The sequence below is a fragment of the Salvelinus namaycush genome, chromosome 15, assembly GCF_016432855.1.
Source record: "Salvelinus namaycush isolate Seneca chromosome 15, SaNama_1.0, whole genome shotgun sequence".
Classification (NCBI taxonomy): Eukaryota; Metazoa; Chordata; class Actinopteri; order Salmoniformes; family Salmonidae; genus Salvelinus; species Salvelinus namaycush.
Window position 1 is genome coordinate 832,164 of NC_052321.1, and position 13,612 is coordinate 845,775.

Genomic DNA, 13,612 nt, shown 5'->3' on the forward strand with positions numbered 1-13,612 from the left:
TTATTCCACCTCCCCGCACTGGTAGGGCTAGATTGAGCGTTGAGCCGGATGTCATGAAGCCGGCCCTACATATCTGGCCACCAGTACGTCTCCTCGGGCCGGCTTACATGGCACCAGCCTTACGCATGGTGTCCCCGGTTCGCCTACATAGCCCGGTGCGGGTTATTCCACCTCCCCGCACTGGTCGGGCGACGGGGAGCATTCAACCAGGTAAGGTTGGGCAGGCTCAATGCTCAAGGGAGCCAGTATGCCTGCACGGTCCGGTATTTCCGGCGCCACCTTCCCGCCCCAGCCTAGTACCATCAGTGCCTACTCCACGCACCAGGCTTCCAGTGCGTTTCCAGAGCCCTGTTCCTCCTCCACGCACTCTCCCTATGGTGCGTGTCTCCAGCCCAGTGCCTCCAGTTCCGGCACCACGCACTAAGCCACCTGTGCGTCTCCAGAGCCCTGTACACACTGTTCCTTCTCCCCGCACTCGCCCTGAGGTGCGTGCCCTTAGCCCGGTACCACCAGTGCCGGTACCACGCACCAGGCCTATAGTGCGCTTCGAGAGGTCAGTGTGCCCTGTCCCTGCTCCCCGCACTAGCCTGAAGGTGCGTGTCCTTAGCCCGGTGCCTCCAGTTCCGGCACCATGCACCAGGCCTACAGTGCGCCTCATCCGGCCAAAGCCATCCGTCTGCCCAGTGCTATCTGAGCCATCCGTCTGCCCAGCGCCATCTGAGCCATCCGTCTCCCCAGCGCCATCTGAGCCATCCGTCTCCCCAGCGCCATCTGAGCCATCCGTCTCCCCAGCGCCATCTGAGCCATCCGTCTCCCCAGCGCCATCTGAGCCATCCGTCTCCCCAGCGCTATCTGAGCCATCCGTCTGCCCAGTGCCGTCTGAGCCATCCGTCTGTCCCGAGCCATTAGAGCCGCCCGTCTGTCCCGAGCCGTCAGAGCCGTTAGTCAGTCAGGAGCCGCTGGAGCCATTCACCAGACAGGATCTGCCAGAGCCGCCAACCAGACAGGATCTGCCAGAGCCGCCAACCAGACAGGATCTGCCAGAGCCGCCAACCAGACAGGATCTGCCAGAGCCGCCAACCAGACAGGATCTGCCAGAGCCGCCAACCAGACAGGATCTGCCAGAGCCGCCAACCAGACAGGATCTGCCAGAGCCGCCAGTGAGCCATGAGCGTCCAGAGCCGCCAGCTAGCCATGAGCGTCCAGAGCCGTCAGCGAGCCATGAGCGTCCAGAGCCGTCAGCCAGCCATGAGCGTCCAGAGCCGTCAGCCAGCCATGAGCGTCCAGAGCCGTCAGCCAGCCATGAGCGTCCAGAGCCGTCAGCCAGCCATGAGCGTCCAGAGCCGTCAGCCAGCCATGAGCGTCCAGAGCCGTCAGCCAGCCATGAGCGTCCAGAGCCGTCAGCTAGCCATGAGCGTCCAGAGCCGTCAGCCAGTCATGAGCTGCCCCTCAGCCCAGAGCTGCCATTAATCCTGAACTGCCCCTCAGTCCAGAGCTGTCTCTCTGTCCGGAGCTGCCCTTCAGCCCGGAGTTGCCCCTCTATCCTGAGCTACCTCTCTATCCTGACCTACCTCTCTGTCCTGAGCTACCTTATCCCGGTGCTGCCCCTTGTCCCGGTGCTGCCCCTTATTTTGATGTTACCCTGTAAATTAAGTGGGTGTAATAGGAGGGTGGTCAGTCGGAGGGGGAGACGTAAGCTGGGATTGACTATGGTGGGGTGGGGACCTCGCCCAGAGCCTGAGCCACCACCGTGGTCAGATGCCCACCCAGACCCTCCCCTAGACTTTGTGCTGGTGCGCCCGGAGTTCGCACCTTAAGGGGGGGGTTATGTCACGTTCCTGACCTGTTTCCTGTTAGTTTTGTATGTGTTAGTTGGTCAGGACTTGAGTTTGGGTGGGCAGTCTATGTTTTGTGTTTCTATGTTGGTAAATGGGTGACCTGATATGGCTCTCAATTAGAGGCAGGTGGTTTTCATTTCCTCTGATTGAGAGCCATATTAAGGTAGGTGGTTTCACATTGTTTGTTGTGGGTGGTTGTCTCCTGTGTCTGTGTTTGTCGCGCCACACGGGACTGTTTCGGTATCGTTCGTTCGTTCGTTTTGTATGTAGTCTGTTTCCTGTTCATGCGTTCTTCACGTTATATGTAAGTTCGTGTCCAGGTCTGTCTACATCGTTTATTTGTTTTGTAGTTTATTCAAAGTGTATTTCGTTTCGTCTTCGTCTTGTTGAATAAATCATTATGTCATATAACCACGCTGCATTTTGGTCGAATCACTACTCCTCCTCTTCGTATGAAGAGAAGGAGGAATTCCGTTACAAATTAAGAATATAGGAATACCTATTTCTTTGTTAACCGCTCAACACAGAATAGCAGCATGTGAGCACTCCCTCAAATCGTTTGGAGAAAATATTTATATTTTATTCAGCTTTGTTCAATTGTATTTTTCATACTATAAAATAATATAAAATAATGCAATGGAATTCTAAGCAAATCTTGTCTGCTAAATGAACTACCGTAGCCCACAGCCATATGGTATAGCCAGATCAGGACCTAACATGAGGACAACTCAAGAGTATGCTATTCTGTTATTCTGAAATAGACTACATTTTCTTCATATCATGCTTCTTTAGACCTGTCTAAAATAAATAATGTATTTATTGTGAAGGTGTAGGCTAGATTACATGGATTTATTATACTTTTTTAAAATGTAGATGTTCCAAAGGTCTGCATCGGTGGCTTGTAGGCTGTATATGGAAGCCAGGCTAAATGTGTTTATATTAATTAACGGTCAATTACCGTGAGACCGACAGTTATTTGCTTGACAATCACTGGCTGACGAAATTTCGTGACAGCCACAGCCCTAGTGGGACCACAAGAAAGCAGCTCTCGGGATGGATTTGGCCCCCAGGCCACGAGTTGCAGACCCCTAATCTAGCTGTTGCAGCAGGTGTGGACTCTGGGCTTACTTGTGTGAAGAAAGGCTCGTAGATCTCCACGCCCTTATCCGAGCCTTGGGACAGGAATTCTTGGCCACGCCTCCAGCTGTAGCGCACCGGGGGGTTGGAGTTGGCCATGCAGCGCAGGAACACCGTCCTCTCATAGTAGAACTGTTCCTTAGCCTCCCCGATGCTCTGGTGGACAGTTACAATGGGATCATCCAAATCTAGAGCAAGAACATAGAAACAATGGCATCAAGGTGCCTCCAAGCAGTCTTTGTTTGCCACATACTTGTGTAGGTCAAAGCATGAAGTGCAATTACATGATCTACTTAGTCCCATGAACCTATTTATGTACAGTGGCTGGGATTTAATGAACTGTGCTGGTTTAAGTGGTTAACAGCTGTTGTCATCATTTGTGATCAAATGTTCCCCCTTAAGCTCATCATGGAGCCTGCGATGCACTCACGCTAAAAGTGCATGAATAGAAGGAAAAAACATGATGTGTTATACATGCCAAATGTAATTCCCTTATAAATATCATATCACTCATATAAATATCGTGTGAAATATCATATAAATACATACAGTATATCACAAAAGTGAGTACACCCCTCACATTTTTGTAAATATTTGAGTATATCTTTTCATGTGACAACACTGAAGAAATGACACTTTGCTACAATGTAAAGTAGTGAGTGTACAGCTTGTATAACAGTGTAAAATTGCTGTCCCCTCAAAATAACTCACACAGCCATTAATGTCTAAACCGCTGGCAACAAAAGTGAGTACGCCCCTAAGTGAAAATGTCCAAATTGGGCCCAATTAGCCATTTTCCCTCCACGGTGTCATGTGACTCGTTAGTGTTACAAGGTCTCAGGTGTGAATGGGGAGCAGGTGTGTTAAATTTGGTGTCATCGCTCTCACACTCCCTCATACTGACTGGTCACTGGAAGTTCAACATGGCACCTCATGGCAAAGAACTGTCTGAGGATCTGAAAAAAAGAATTGTTGCTCTACATAAAGATGGCCTGGGCTATAAGAAGATTGCCAAGACCCTGAAACTGAGCTGCAGCACGGTGGCCAAGACCATACAGCGGTTTAACTGGACAGGTTCCACTCAGAACAGGCCTCGCCATGGTCGACCAAAGAAGTTGAGTGCAAGTTGTCAGCGTCATATCCAGAGGTTGTCTTTGGGAAATAGACGTATGAGTGCTGCCAGCATTGCTGCAGAGGTTGAAGGGGTGGGGGGTCATGGTCTGGGGCTGCATGAGTGCTGCCGGCACTGGGGAGCTACAGTTCATTGAGGGAACCATGAATGCCAACATGTACTGTGACATACTGAAGCAGAGCATGATCCCCTCCCTTCGGAGACTGGGCCGCAGGGCAGTATTCCAACATAATAACGACCTCAAACACACCTCCAAGACGACCACTGCCTTGCTAAAGAAGCTGAGGGTAAAGGTGATGGACTGGCCAAGCATGTCTCCAGACCTAAACCCTATTGAGCATCTGTGGGGCATCCTCAAATGGAAGGTGGAGGAGTGCAAGGTCTCTAACATCCACCAGCTCCGTGATGTCGTCATGGAGGAGTGGAAGAGGACTCCAGTGGCAACCTGTGAAGCTCTGGTGAACTCCATGCCCAAGAGGGTTAAGGCAGTGCTGGAAAATGATGGTGGCCACACAAAATATTGACACTTTGGGCCCAATTTGGACATTTTCACTTAGGGGTGTACTCACTTTTGTTGCCAGCGGTTTAGACATTAATGGCTGTGTGTTGAGTTATTTTGAGGGGACAGCAAATTTACACTGTTATACAAGCTGTACACTCACTACTTTACATTGTAGCAAAGTGTCATTTCTTCAGTGTTGTCACATGAAAAGATATACTCATATGTACTCACTTTTGTGATATACTGTATATATATATATATATATATATATTTTTCAGGAGAGCATTAAATATGAGAATCCCTGACTTCTACAGTCTACAGCCACATCAAAATGACACTTTTTTTCTCTCTGTTATACGTCCGAAATGCCAGGAATCCTCAACCCCATTCATTAGTGTCAATTAAACACACACACACACACTGCACTAAGGTGCTTAGACTTTTTGGGGGGGGAACACATTTCAGTGAAAAGGACCACAAAGCTCCCGCTCCAATCAAGAGGGAGCTTTTAAAAAATGTGATTTTGATAAGAGCTCTCTAATGACTAAAAAGTGCTCCACGGAAGAGCCACCTAGTATGGGTTACATTGGGATGCAGACAAGCACCTTGAAAAAGCTGTTTTCCACCAGCCGACTAACTACTGCCCACGGGCAGTCCAGAGCCAGACTAATTTCCTATACAAACCATTATAACGTCTTCGGCTTTTTTTTTGTAATATCAATTGGCTTTGTAGATTAGTCTGCGTCAGTTAGTCTGTACAGTTTCTAATTTCATGTCAGTCAGTCTCTATCAGGGTCATCCGTGTGCTTTATCACCAACCAGCAAGGATTCCAACACGGCATCGCTGAATGGCAGCGAAACAGCAACACGTGTCATTGCTTTGATCAGCTGGTATAGCGAAGAGGGCAGGATGGATAAAAGACTCCCCCAGTGGAGCACAGATGAGACAATAAGCAAGGGTTCTGATCTCCGAGTCAGGGGTAATGGCTCTGTGGCTCATTGTCTCCCCCTGGCAATGTTGTCTGCCACTGTCCATCTCCTCCTCCTATTTATCTTGTATCTCAGCAGTAACCCATCTATCCTTTCCTTCTCTCCTTTCTCTCGGAAGCACAGAGTGCAGACGCACCACATTTGTCTTGTTTTTGTATTTTTCAGCTCCCGGCAACCGGGGCACACTGGATTTTCAAACATGGAGACGCTGACTCGATCAACCTCATTTTTTGGGGTTGAGGAATTTGTAGCTGACTCTTTTGGAGGAGAAGGGGGGTAGGGAAAGATTGCAGCGTAAAGCTTCTAGGGGTTAGGGTTAGTTCAGATACAGCTCGTCCACAGAGGAAGTATATCCATCTAGCCTGCCACAGTAAACCCATACATTATGTCTGTCCTCAGACATTTGGAAATTGAATCGCTGCTTTGGAGAGAGTGAGGTGTGCAAACACCAGTAATGTGATGCACTAAAACTTGCAGTATCTGCATAATGCTTCATTTCAGTCAATTTGCAATTATCAGCCCTGATAAACAGAGCAATTAGAACGATTAATGAATTCACCATCTAAATGCTGAACCCAATCCGTCTCTCAAGGCCTAAAATGGCTGCACAAATGAAACACTATAAAGTACTACTTGAGAATTCAAAGTGAACACCAATGTGTGGCTATCTCTCTGGGTCCACAAGCTACTTTCTATAGTCATAAAATTTGATTTGCAATTTGGGTGAACTCTCTCCCCACTGGGCACAGACGTCAGTTCAACATCTAGTTTTTATTTACATTTGGTTGAGTTGCCAACTAATGTGAATTCAACGTGAAATCAACCATGATGTTGGATTTAGGTTAAAAGTTGGGTGATAGAAAGATGAAATCCTCTGACATTGATGACTTTTTTGAAAATCCAATCAGTTTTCCACGTTGACTCAACGTCATCACATGTTTTTTTCGGTTGAAATGGCGTGGAAACAATGTTGATTCAACCAGTTTTTTCCCCCAGTGGGTTTTTAATACACACTTCCTGAGGTGTGGTTGCTGCTTTTCCTCATTTGCAATGTAGGAATCGGCAGCAGGACTTCAAGCGTCTAAGTGTGCATTCCAAATGGCATCCTATTCCCTATATAGTACACTACTTTGGACCAGAGCCCTATGGACCGTGGTCAAAAGTAGTGCACGATGTAGGGAATAGGGTGCCATTTGGAATGCACACTCAGTCTGCATTGCTGGAAATCACAATCCCCTTCTGTTTCAGAGCTATCCTTTTCTTCAGCTATGTGTACTGTCAGGACTTCACACAGCTGGGGGTGCAGTTCCTTTACCGAGTGAATAAAAACAGCAATGTCACTTATATGATGGCAGCATCCGCAGAGAAATGGCTGCCGTTGTCTGCAATTAACACCTGGGTTGTCCTTAGTAAGGTAGATTTTGTTATTTACTGGTGGGGGGGGCATTCAAGCGAGTGTATGGCACATTTCATTCACTGCAATGTCCTAGCTGTGGTGGTTTTCTTTTAGACCTTAATGTATTTCAAAAAGCCACGTTGCTCTAACCTGCTTTAAAACGACTTTCATTCAGCCACAACATCATGTTGCCTGGGAGGGTAAGGACTAGGAGAGAGAGAGTGAATGCCTGTCGTTCAGTAGTTTAAACGCAAGGCATGGGTAAGTGGACACAGGCAATCTGCAGGGGGCGAAAGGACAGAACTGATGATGTGTGTACTGCGAACACCGGGGGAGAGCAGTGGAAGAAAAGGGCAGGCAGGCGACCGAGGCCTGTCCACTCACAGTAGACGTCCACTCGGATGGACTTGATGGCCGGGGAGCCCAGGCCGTTCTCAGCCTTGCAGTAGTAGCGTCCTCCCTGGAGTCTCTGGATGCGGGTGATGCGCAGGGTCTCGTTGAACACACTGGAGTCCTGGAAGCGGTCCGAGGCGCTACCGGCTGTTTTGGTCCATCGGATCTGGTGTGGGAAAGAGATAAGAGGTCAGAGGTGACATCTGCTGACCGAGGACTAATGCTATGGACAACAGGCTGGACTGATGGTAAATTGGGTCAGCCATGGGATAAATTATATTGCAAAACACACCTGTTATTCTGGATTCAAATGAGCCAATGTAGTGCATGTTTTAGAAGAGGTCAAATAATGGACTAATAATGTAATTTTTTTCCGAATATGGGCTTTATTCAGCCTGTGAATAAATAGTATCAATAGTACCACACATTTTCTTTATTTGTCCATAATATTCTCTCTATTGAGAACAGCAACAACATATCATACTGTAATACATACATACAGAATAGGTGTACAACTACAAATACCTAGGTGTCTGGCTAGACTGTAAACTCTCATTCCGGACTCATATTAAGCATCTCCAATCCAAAATAAAATCTAGAATCGTCTTCCTATTTCGCAACAAAGCCTCCTTCATTCATGCCGCCAAACATACCCTCGTAAAACTGACTATCCTACCGATCCTTGACTTCGGCGATGTCATTTACAAAATAGCTTCCAACACTCTACTCAGCAAACTGGATGCAGTCTATCACAGTGCTATCGGTTTTGTAATCAAAGCCCCATATACCACCCACCACTGCGACCTGTATGCTCACGTCGGATGGATATTCGTCGCCAGACCCACTGGCTCCAGGTCATCTATAAGTCTTTGCTAGGTAAAGCTCCGCCTTATCTCAGCTCACTTGTCACGATAACAACACCCACCCGTAGCACGCGCTCCAGCAGGTATATCTCACTGGTCATCCCCAAAGCCAACACGTCCTTTGGCTGCCTTTCCTTACAGTTCTCTGCTGCTAATGACTGGAACGAATTGCAAAAATCACTGAAGCTGGAGTCTTATATCTCCCTCTCTAACTTTAAGCATCAGCTATCTGAGCAGCTTACCGATCGCTGCAGCTGTACACAGCCCATCTGTACACAGCCCATCTGTAAATAGCCCATCCAATCTACCTACCTCATCCCCATATTGTTTTTATTTACTTTTTTGCTCTTTTGCACACCAGTATTTCTACTTGCACATCATCACCTGCACATCTATCACTCCAGTGTTCATTTGCTAAATTGTAATTACTTCGCTACTATGGCCTATTTTTGCCTTACCTCCTTACTCCATTTGCACACACGGTATATAGATTTTTCTATTGTGTTATTGACTATACGTTTGTTTATCCCACGTGTAACTCTGTGTTGTTGTTTTTTGTCGCACTGCTTTGCTTTATCTTGGCCAGGTCGCAGTTGTAAATGAGAACTTGTTCTCAACTGGCCTACCTGGTTAAATAAAAAAACATAACAAAGATATTCATGGTAAAACTGACTGAAATGTATATCTATGGCGCTATTCAAAAGCCATTAAAAGGACAAGCGCATCAAATATTTAGAAGGTGGCTTGTGTTGGAGTGGTTCTTGTGAGACAGCGACGTGTCTTACATTCCAACGCCATCCAGTGAGTCTGGATTCCATACAGCATGAGAACTCTGAGAAAACCATAACTATAACTGAACCACAGAAAATAGCTCTGACAATTCCATGCAACTCTTTGAGGTATTCTCGGCACTAAACCTGTGCGATAAGCAGTCTCAATTTTTTTTTAAATAATAGGTTCAGTGAAATGTGTTGTTTTACAAGGTCAGCCATAGTAGTATGGCGTCCCGGGGGCAAATTAGGGTTAAGTGCCTTACTCAAGGGCACACTGACAGAATCTTCTAACCAGCAACCATGGCCCAATGCTCTAACCGCTAGGCTACCTGCCGCCCACATTAAGTATTTCATGTGTTTGAGTGTTTGGAGGAGAAATGCACCTGAAACAAGGCAACAAGATACTAGGCATCCCTGGCATTAGTGATCTGGGAAGGGAGGAGGATGAGAACACCAGTCTCCCGCTGCCTGGCTATCCATCTGAATGGATGTTTCATATACAGATACAGTATAAACCATCAGCTTAATTTACATATACAGTATATACCATCAGCTTCATTTACATATACAGTATATACCATCAGCTTTATTTACATATACAATCAGCTTCATTTACATATATAGTATATACCATCAGCTTCATTTACATATACAGTATATACCATCAGCTTTATTTACATATACAGTATATACCATCAGCTTTATTTACATATACAGTATATACCATCAGCTTCATTTACATATACAGTATATACCATCAGCTTCATTTACATATACAGTATATACCATCAGCTTTATTTACATATACAGTATAAACCATCAGCTTCATTTACATATACAGTATATACCATCAGCTTCATTTACATATACAGTATATACCATCAGCTTCATTTACATATACAGTATATACCATCAGCTTCATTTACATATACAGTATATACCATCAGCTTCATTTACATATACAGTATATACAATCAGTTTCATTTACATATACAGTATATGCGATTAGTTTCATTTACATATACAGTATATACAATCAGCTTCATTTACATATACAGTATATATGATCAGTTTCATTTACATACACAGTATATACTGTATATGGGGGCGGCAGGTAGCCTAGTGGTTAGAGCGTTGGACTAGTAACCGAAAGGTTGCAAGATCAAATCCCCGAGCTGACAAGGTAAAGAAAAATATTTTTTAAAAATCGGTCATTCTGCCCCTGAGGAAGGCAGTTAATCCACTGTTACCCGGGCGCCATGGATGTTGATTAAGGCAGACCCCGCACCTCTCTAATTCAGAGGGGTTGGGTTAAATGCAGAAGACACATTTCAGTTGAAGGCATTCAGTTGTACACCTGACTAGGTCTCCCCCTCTCACTACACTCACCTCCACTACACCACACTAGACTACAATTGTGGCCAAAAGTTTTGAGAATGACACAAATATTAATTTTCAAAGTCTGCTGCCTCAGTGTCTTTAGATATTTTTGTCAGATGTTACTATGGAATACTGAAGTATAATTACAAGCATTTCATAAGTGTCAAAGGCATTTATTAACAATTACATGAAGTTGGTGCAAAGAGTCAATATTTGCAGTGTTGATCCTTCTTTTTCAAGACCTCTGCAATCCGACCTGGCATGCTGTCAATTAACTTCTGGCCAACATCCTGACTGATTGCATTCATGCATAATCAATGCTTGGAGTTTGTTAGAATTTGTGGGTTTTTGTTTGTCCACCCGCCTTTTGAGGATTGACCACAAGTTCTCAATGGGATTAAGGTCTGGGGAGTTTCCTGGCCATGGACCCAAAATATCGATGTTTTGTTCCCAGAGCCACTTAGTTACCACTTTTGCCTTATGGCAAGGTGCTCCATCATGCTGGAAAAGGCATTGTTCGTCACCAAACTGTTCTTGGATGGTGGGAGAAGTTGCTCTCGGAGGATGTGTTGGTACTATTCTGTATTCATGGCTGTGTTCTTAGGCAAAACTGTGAGTGAGCCCACTCCCTTGGCTGAGAAGCAACCCCACACATGAATGGTCTCAGGATGCTTTACTGTTGGCATGACACAGGAATGATGGTAGCGCTCACCTTGTCTTCTCTGGACAAGCTTTTTTCCGGATGCCCCAAACAATCGGAAAGGGGATTCATCAGAGAATATGACTTTACCTCAGTCCTCAGCAGTCCAATCCCTGTACCTTTTGCAGAATATCAGTCTGTCCCTGATGTTTCTCCTGGAGAGAAGTGGCTTCTTTGCTGCCCTTCTTGACACCAGGCCATCCTCCAAAAGTCTTCGCCTCACTGTGCGTGCAGATGTACTCACACCTGCCTGCTGCCATTCCTGAGCAAGCTCTGTACTGGTGGTGCCCCGATCCCGCAGCTGAATCAACTTTAGGAGACGGTCCTGGCGCTTGCTGGACTTTCTTGGGTGCCCTGAAGCCTTCTTCACAACAATTGAACCGCTCTCCTTGAAGTTCTTGATGATCCGATAAATGGTTGATTTAGGTGCAATCTTACTGGCAGCAATATCCTTGCCTGTGAAGCCTTTTTTGTGCAAAGCAATGATGACGGCACGTGTTTTCTTGCAGGTAACCATGGTTGACAGAGGAAGAACAATGATTCCAAGCACCACCCTCCTTGTGAAGCTTCCAGTCTGTTATTCGAACTCAATCAGCATGACAGAGTGATCTCCAGCCTTGTCCTCGTCAACACTTACACCTGTGTTAACGAGAGAACCACTGACATGTCAGCTGGTCCTTTTGTGGCAGTGGAAATGTTTTTTGGGGGATTCAGTTCATTTGCATGGCAAATAGGGACTTTGCAATTAATTGCAATTCATCTGATCACTCTTCAGAACATTCTGGAGTATATGCAAATTGCCATCATACAAACTGAGGCAGCAGACTTTGTGAAAATTAATATTTGTGTCATTCTCAAAACTTTTGGCCATGACTGTACACTACACTCCACTCCCACTATACTACAATCCCTCTGGCAGTCATGCAGACAATTAGAGAAAATTGTCCATTCAGCCCTGGAATTGACCTGTGTAAGCCTTCCTGTACGGGCTACTTATGAGCGGGGTTAGGTGGGATCTGCAGTCCACGGAGCTGAAGCAGAGATCCATTCAAGAAGGTTATGTGTGGGGCGGGCATTGTGCAGCCACTAACACCCCCACCCCACCCTCCACCACCTCCACCCTGCAAATCATCCCCCTCTCACTAGCTCATTTGAAACGTTTCACACCCACATTTTCCAAGACAGATAACTTTTGGTCTGGTTTGGTGATCTACTTTTCTCACGGCACCACGGGTGTGGAGGGAAGAATAAAAACAATAATAATACCAATGGGGTTGAGGCACGTTCTGAGGCCGGACAGAGTCGCAACCTAGCTTTGGGTGGCGATCAGGGAGGATACAATTAATTTCATGCTTTGCTCAAGATGGTAGGTAGCATGGATTTGTTTACACACATATTGGTGTTGGTTAAGGAACAGCTTTGGAATTCATGGGGCTTAACTACACAAGGCTTTCTTTTCAGTGGGGGGGGGGGGGGGGGGGGGGGTTAATAGGATGTCCTCTCTCTCAGCAACTTGAACCTCAAAGTTTGGATTTAAGTAAAACCGCTGTAGCTTTTTACTCAGTAAATAGAGAGAAAGCAGCTTTAAAACTTCTAGGCCCCCAGACACTGCCCCCCCCCTCAAAAAAAACTGGCATTCAGAATTCCAATTTGACTCAGTACTACTGAACAGACTAGGACAATGAAAGACAATGGACAATGCCGATATTATCATTGTCAACTATGCTATCTGACTTGGTTGAGTCCTGGCGGCTGTTAATGACAAAAACAAAGATTTTCATGATGGACCACTGTATAGTCAGGTCTCATAGGTACCCCTTACGAAAAAAGATTGCAGTCAGAGTGCAGTATAACTGCAGTTACGCCTCGATCACACCGACAGCGTCATTACATTTTGGTACACCAGAAGTACATTCATTTCCAATGGCAGTTGCAGGGTGTTCTGTGTGGTACATAGGTTGGATTTATCGAACGTATGCGTCAAACTATATCCGTAGACGGCTTGACAGAAATGGTAGCAGAAGGTGAGTGTTGAACTTTTGTTGCACACATATCCAGATGATGCTGCGTAACATTTTGCGGAATGACGCTGTCGTTGTGATCGAGGTGTTAGAGTTCAGTATATTCTGCAATTACTGCATCCAAAATATCACAGTTGACTGCAGTTACTGCGATTTTACTGCAGTTTCAAAACTGCAATCTTTTTCTGTAAAGGACTACTTTGAACATGATCTACACTACCGTACAAAAGTTTGGGGTCACTTAGAAATGTCCTTGTTTTTGAAAGAAAAGCACATTTTTTGTCCATTAAAATAACATCAAATTGTTCAGAAATACAGTGTAGACATTGTTAATGTTGTAAATGACTACTGTAGCTGGAAACGGCAGATTTTTAATGGAATATCTACATAGGCGTACAGAGGCCCATTATCAGCAACCATCACTCCTGTGTTTCAATGGCACGTTGTGTTAGCTAATCCAAGTTTATCACTTTAAAAGGCTAATCTC

At 45.7% G+C, this 13,612-nt stretch overlaps 1 protein-coding gene across 1 annotated transcript in view; it reads right to left on the bottom strand.

The window, feature by feature from the left end:
• Window positions 1-13,612, bottom strand: part of mdga2a (MAM domain containing glycosylphosphatidylinositol anchor 2a) — a 199,796-nt gene that overhangs the window by 159,149 nt on the left and 27,035 nt on the right. Inside the window, 2 exon segments of the mRNA XM_039008768.1 lie at window positions 2,967-3,163; window positions 7,380-7,554. Of these exon segments, the coding sequence (XP_038864696.1) occupies window positions 2,967-3,163; window positions 7,380-7,554 (372 nt within the window).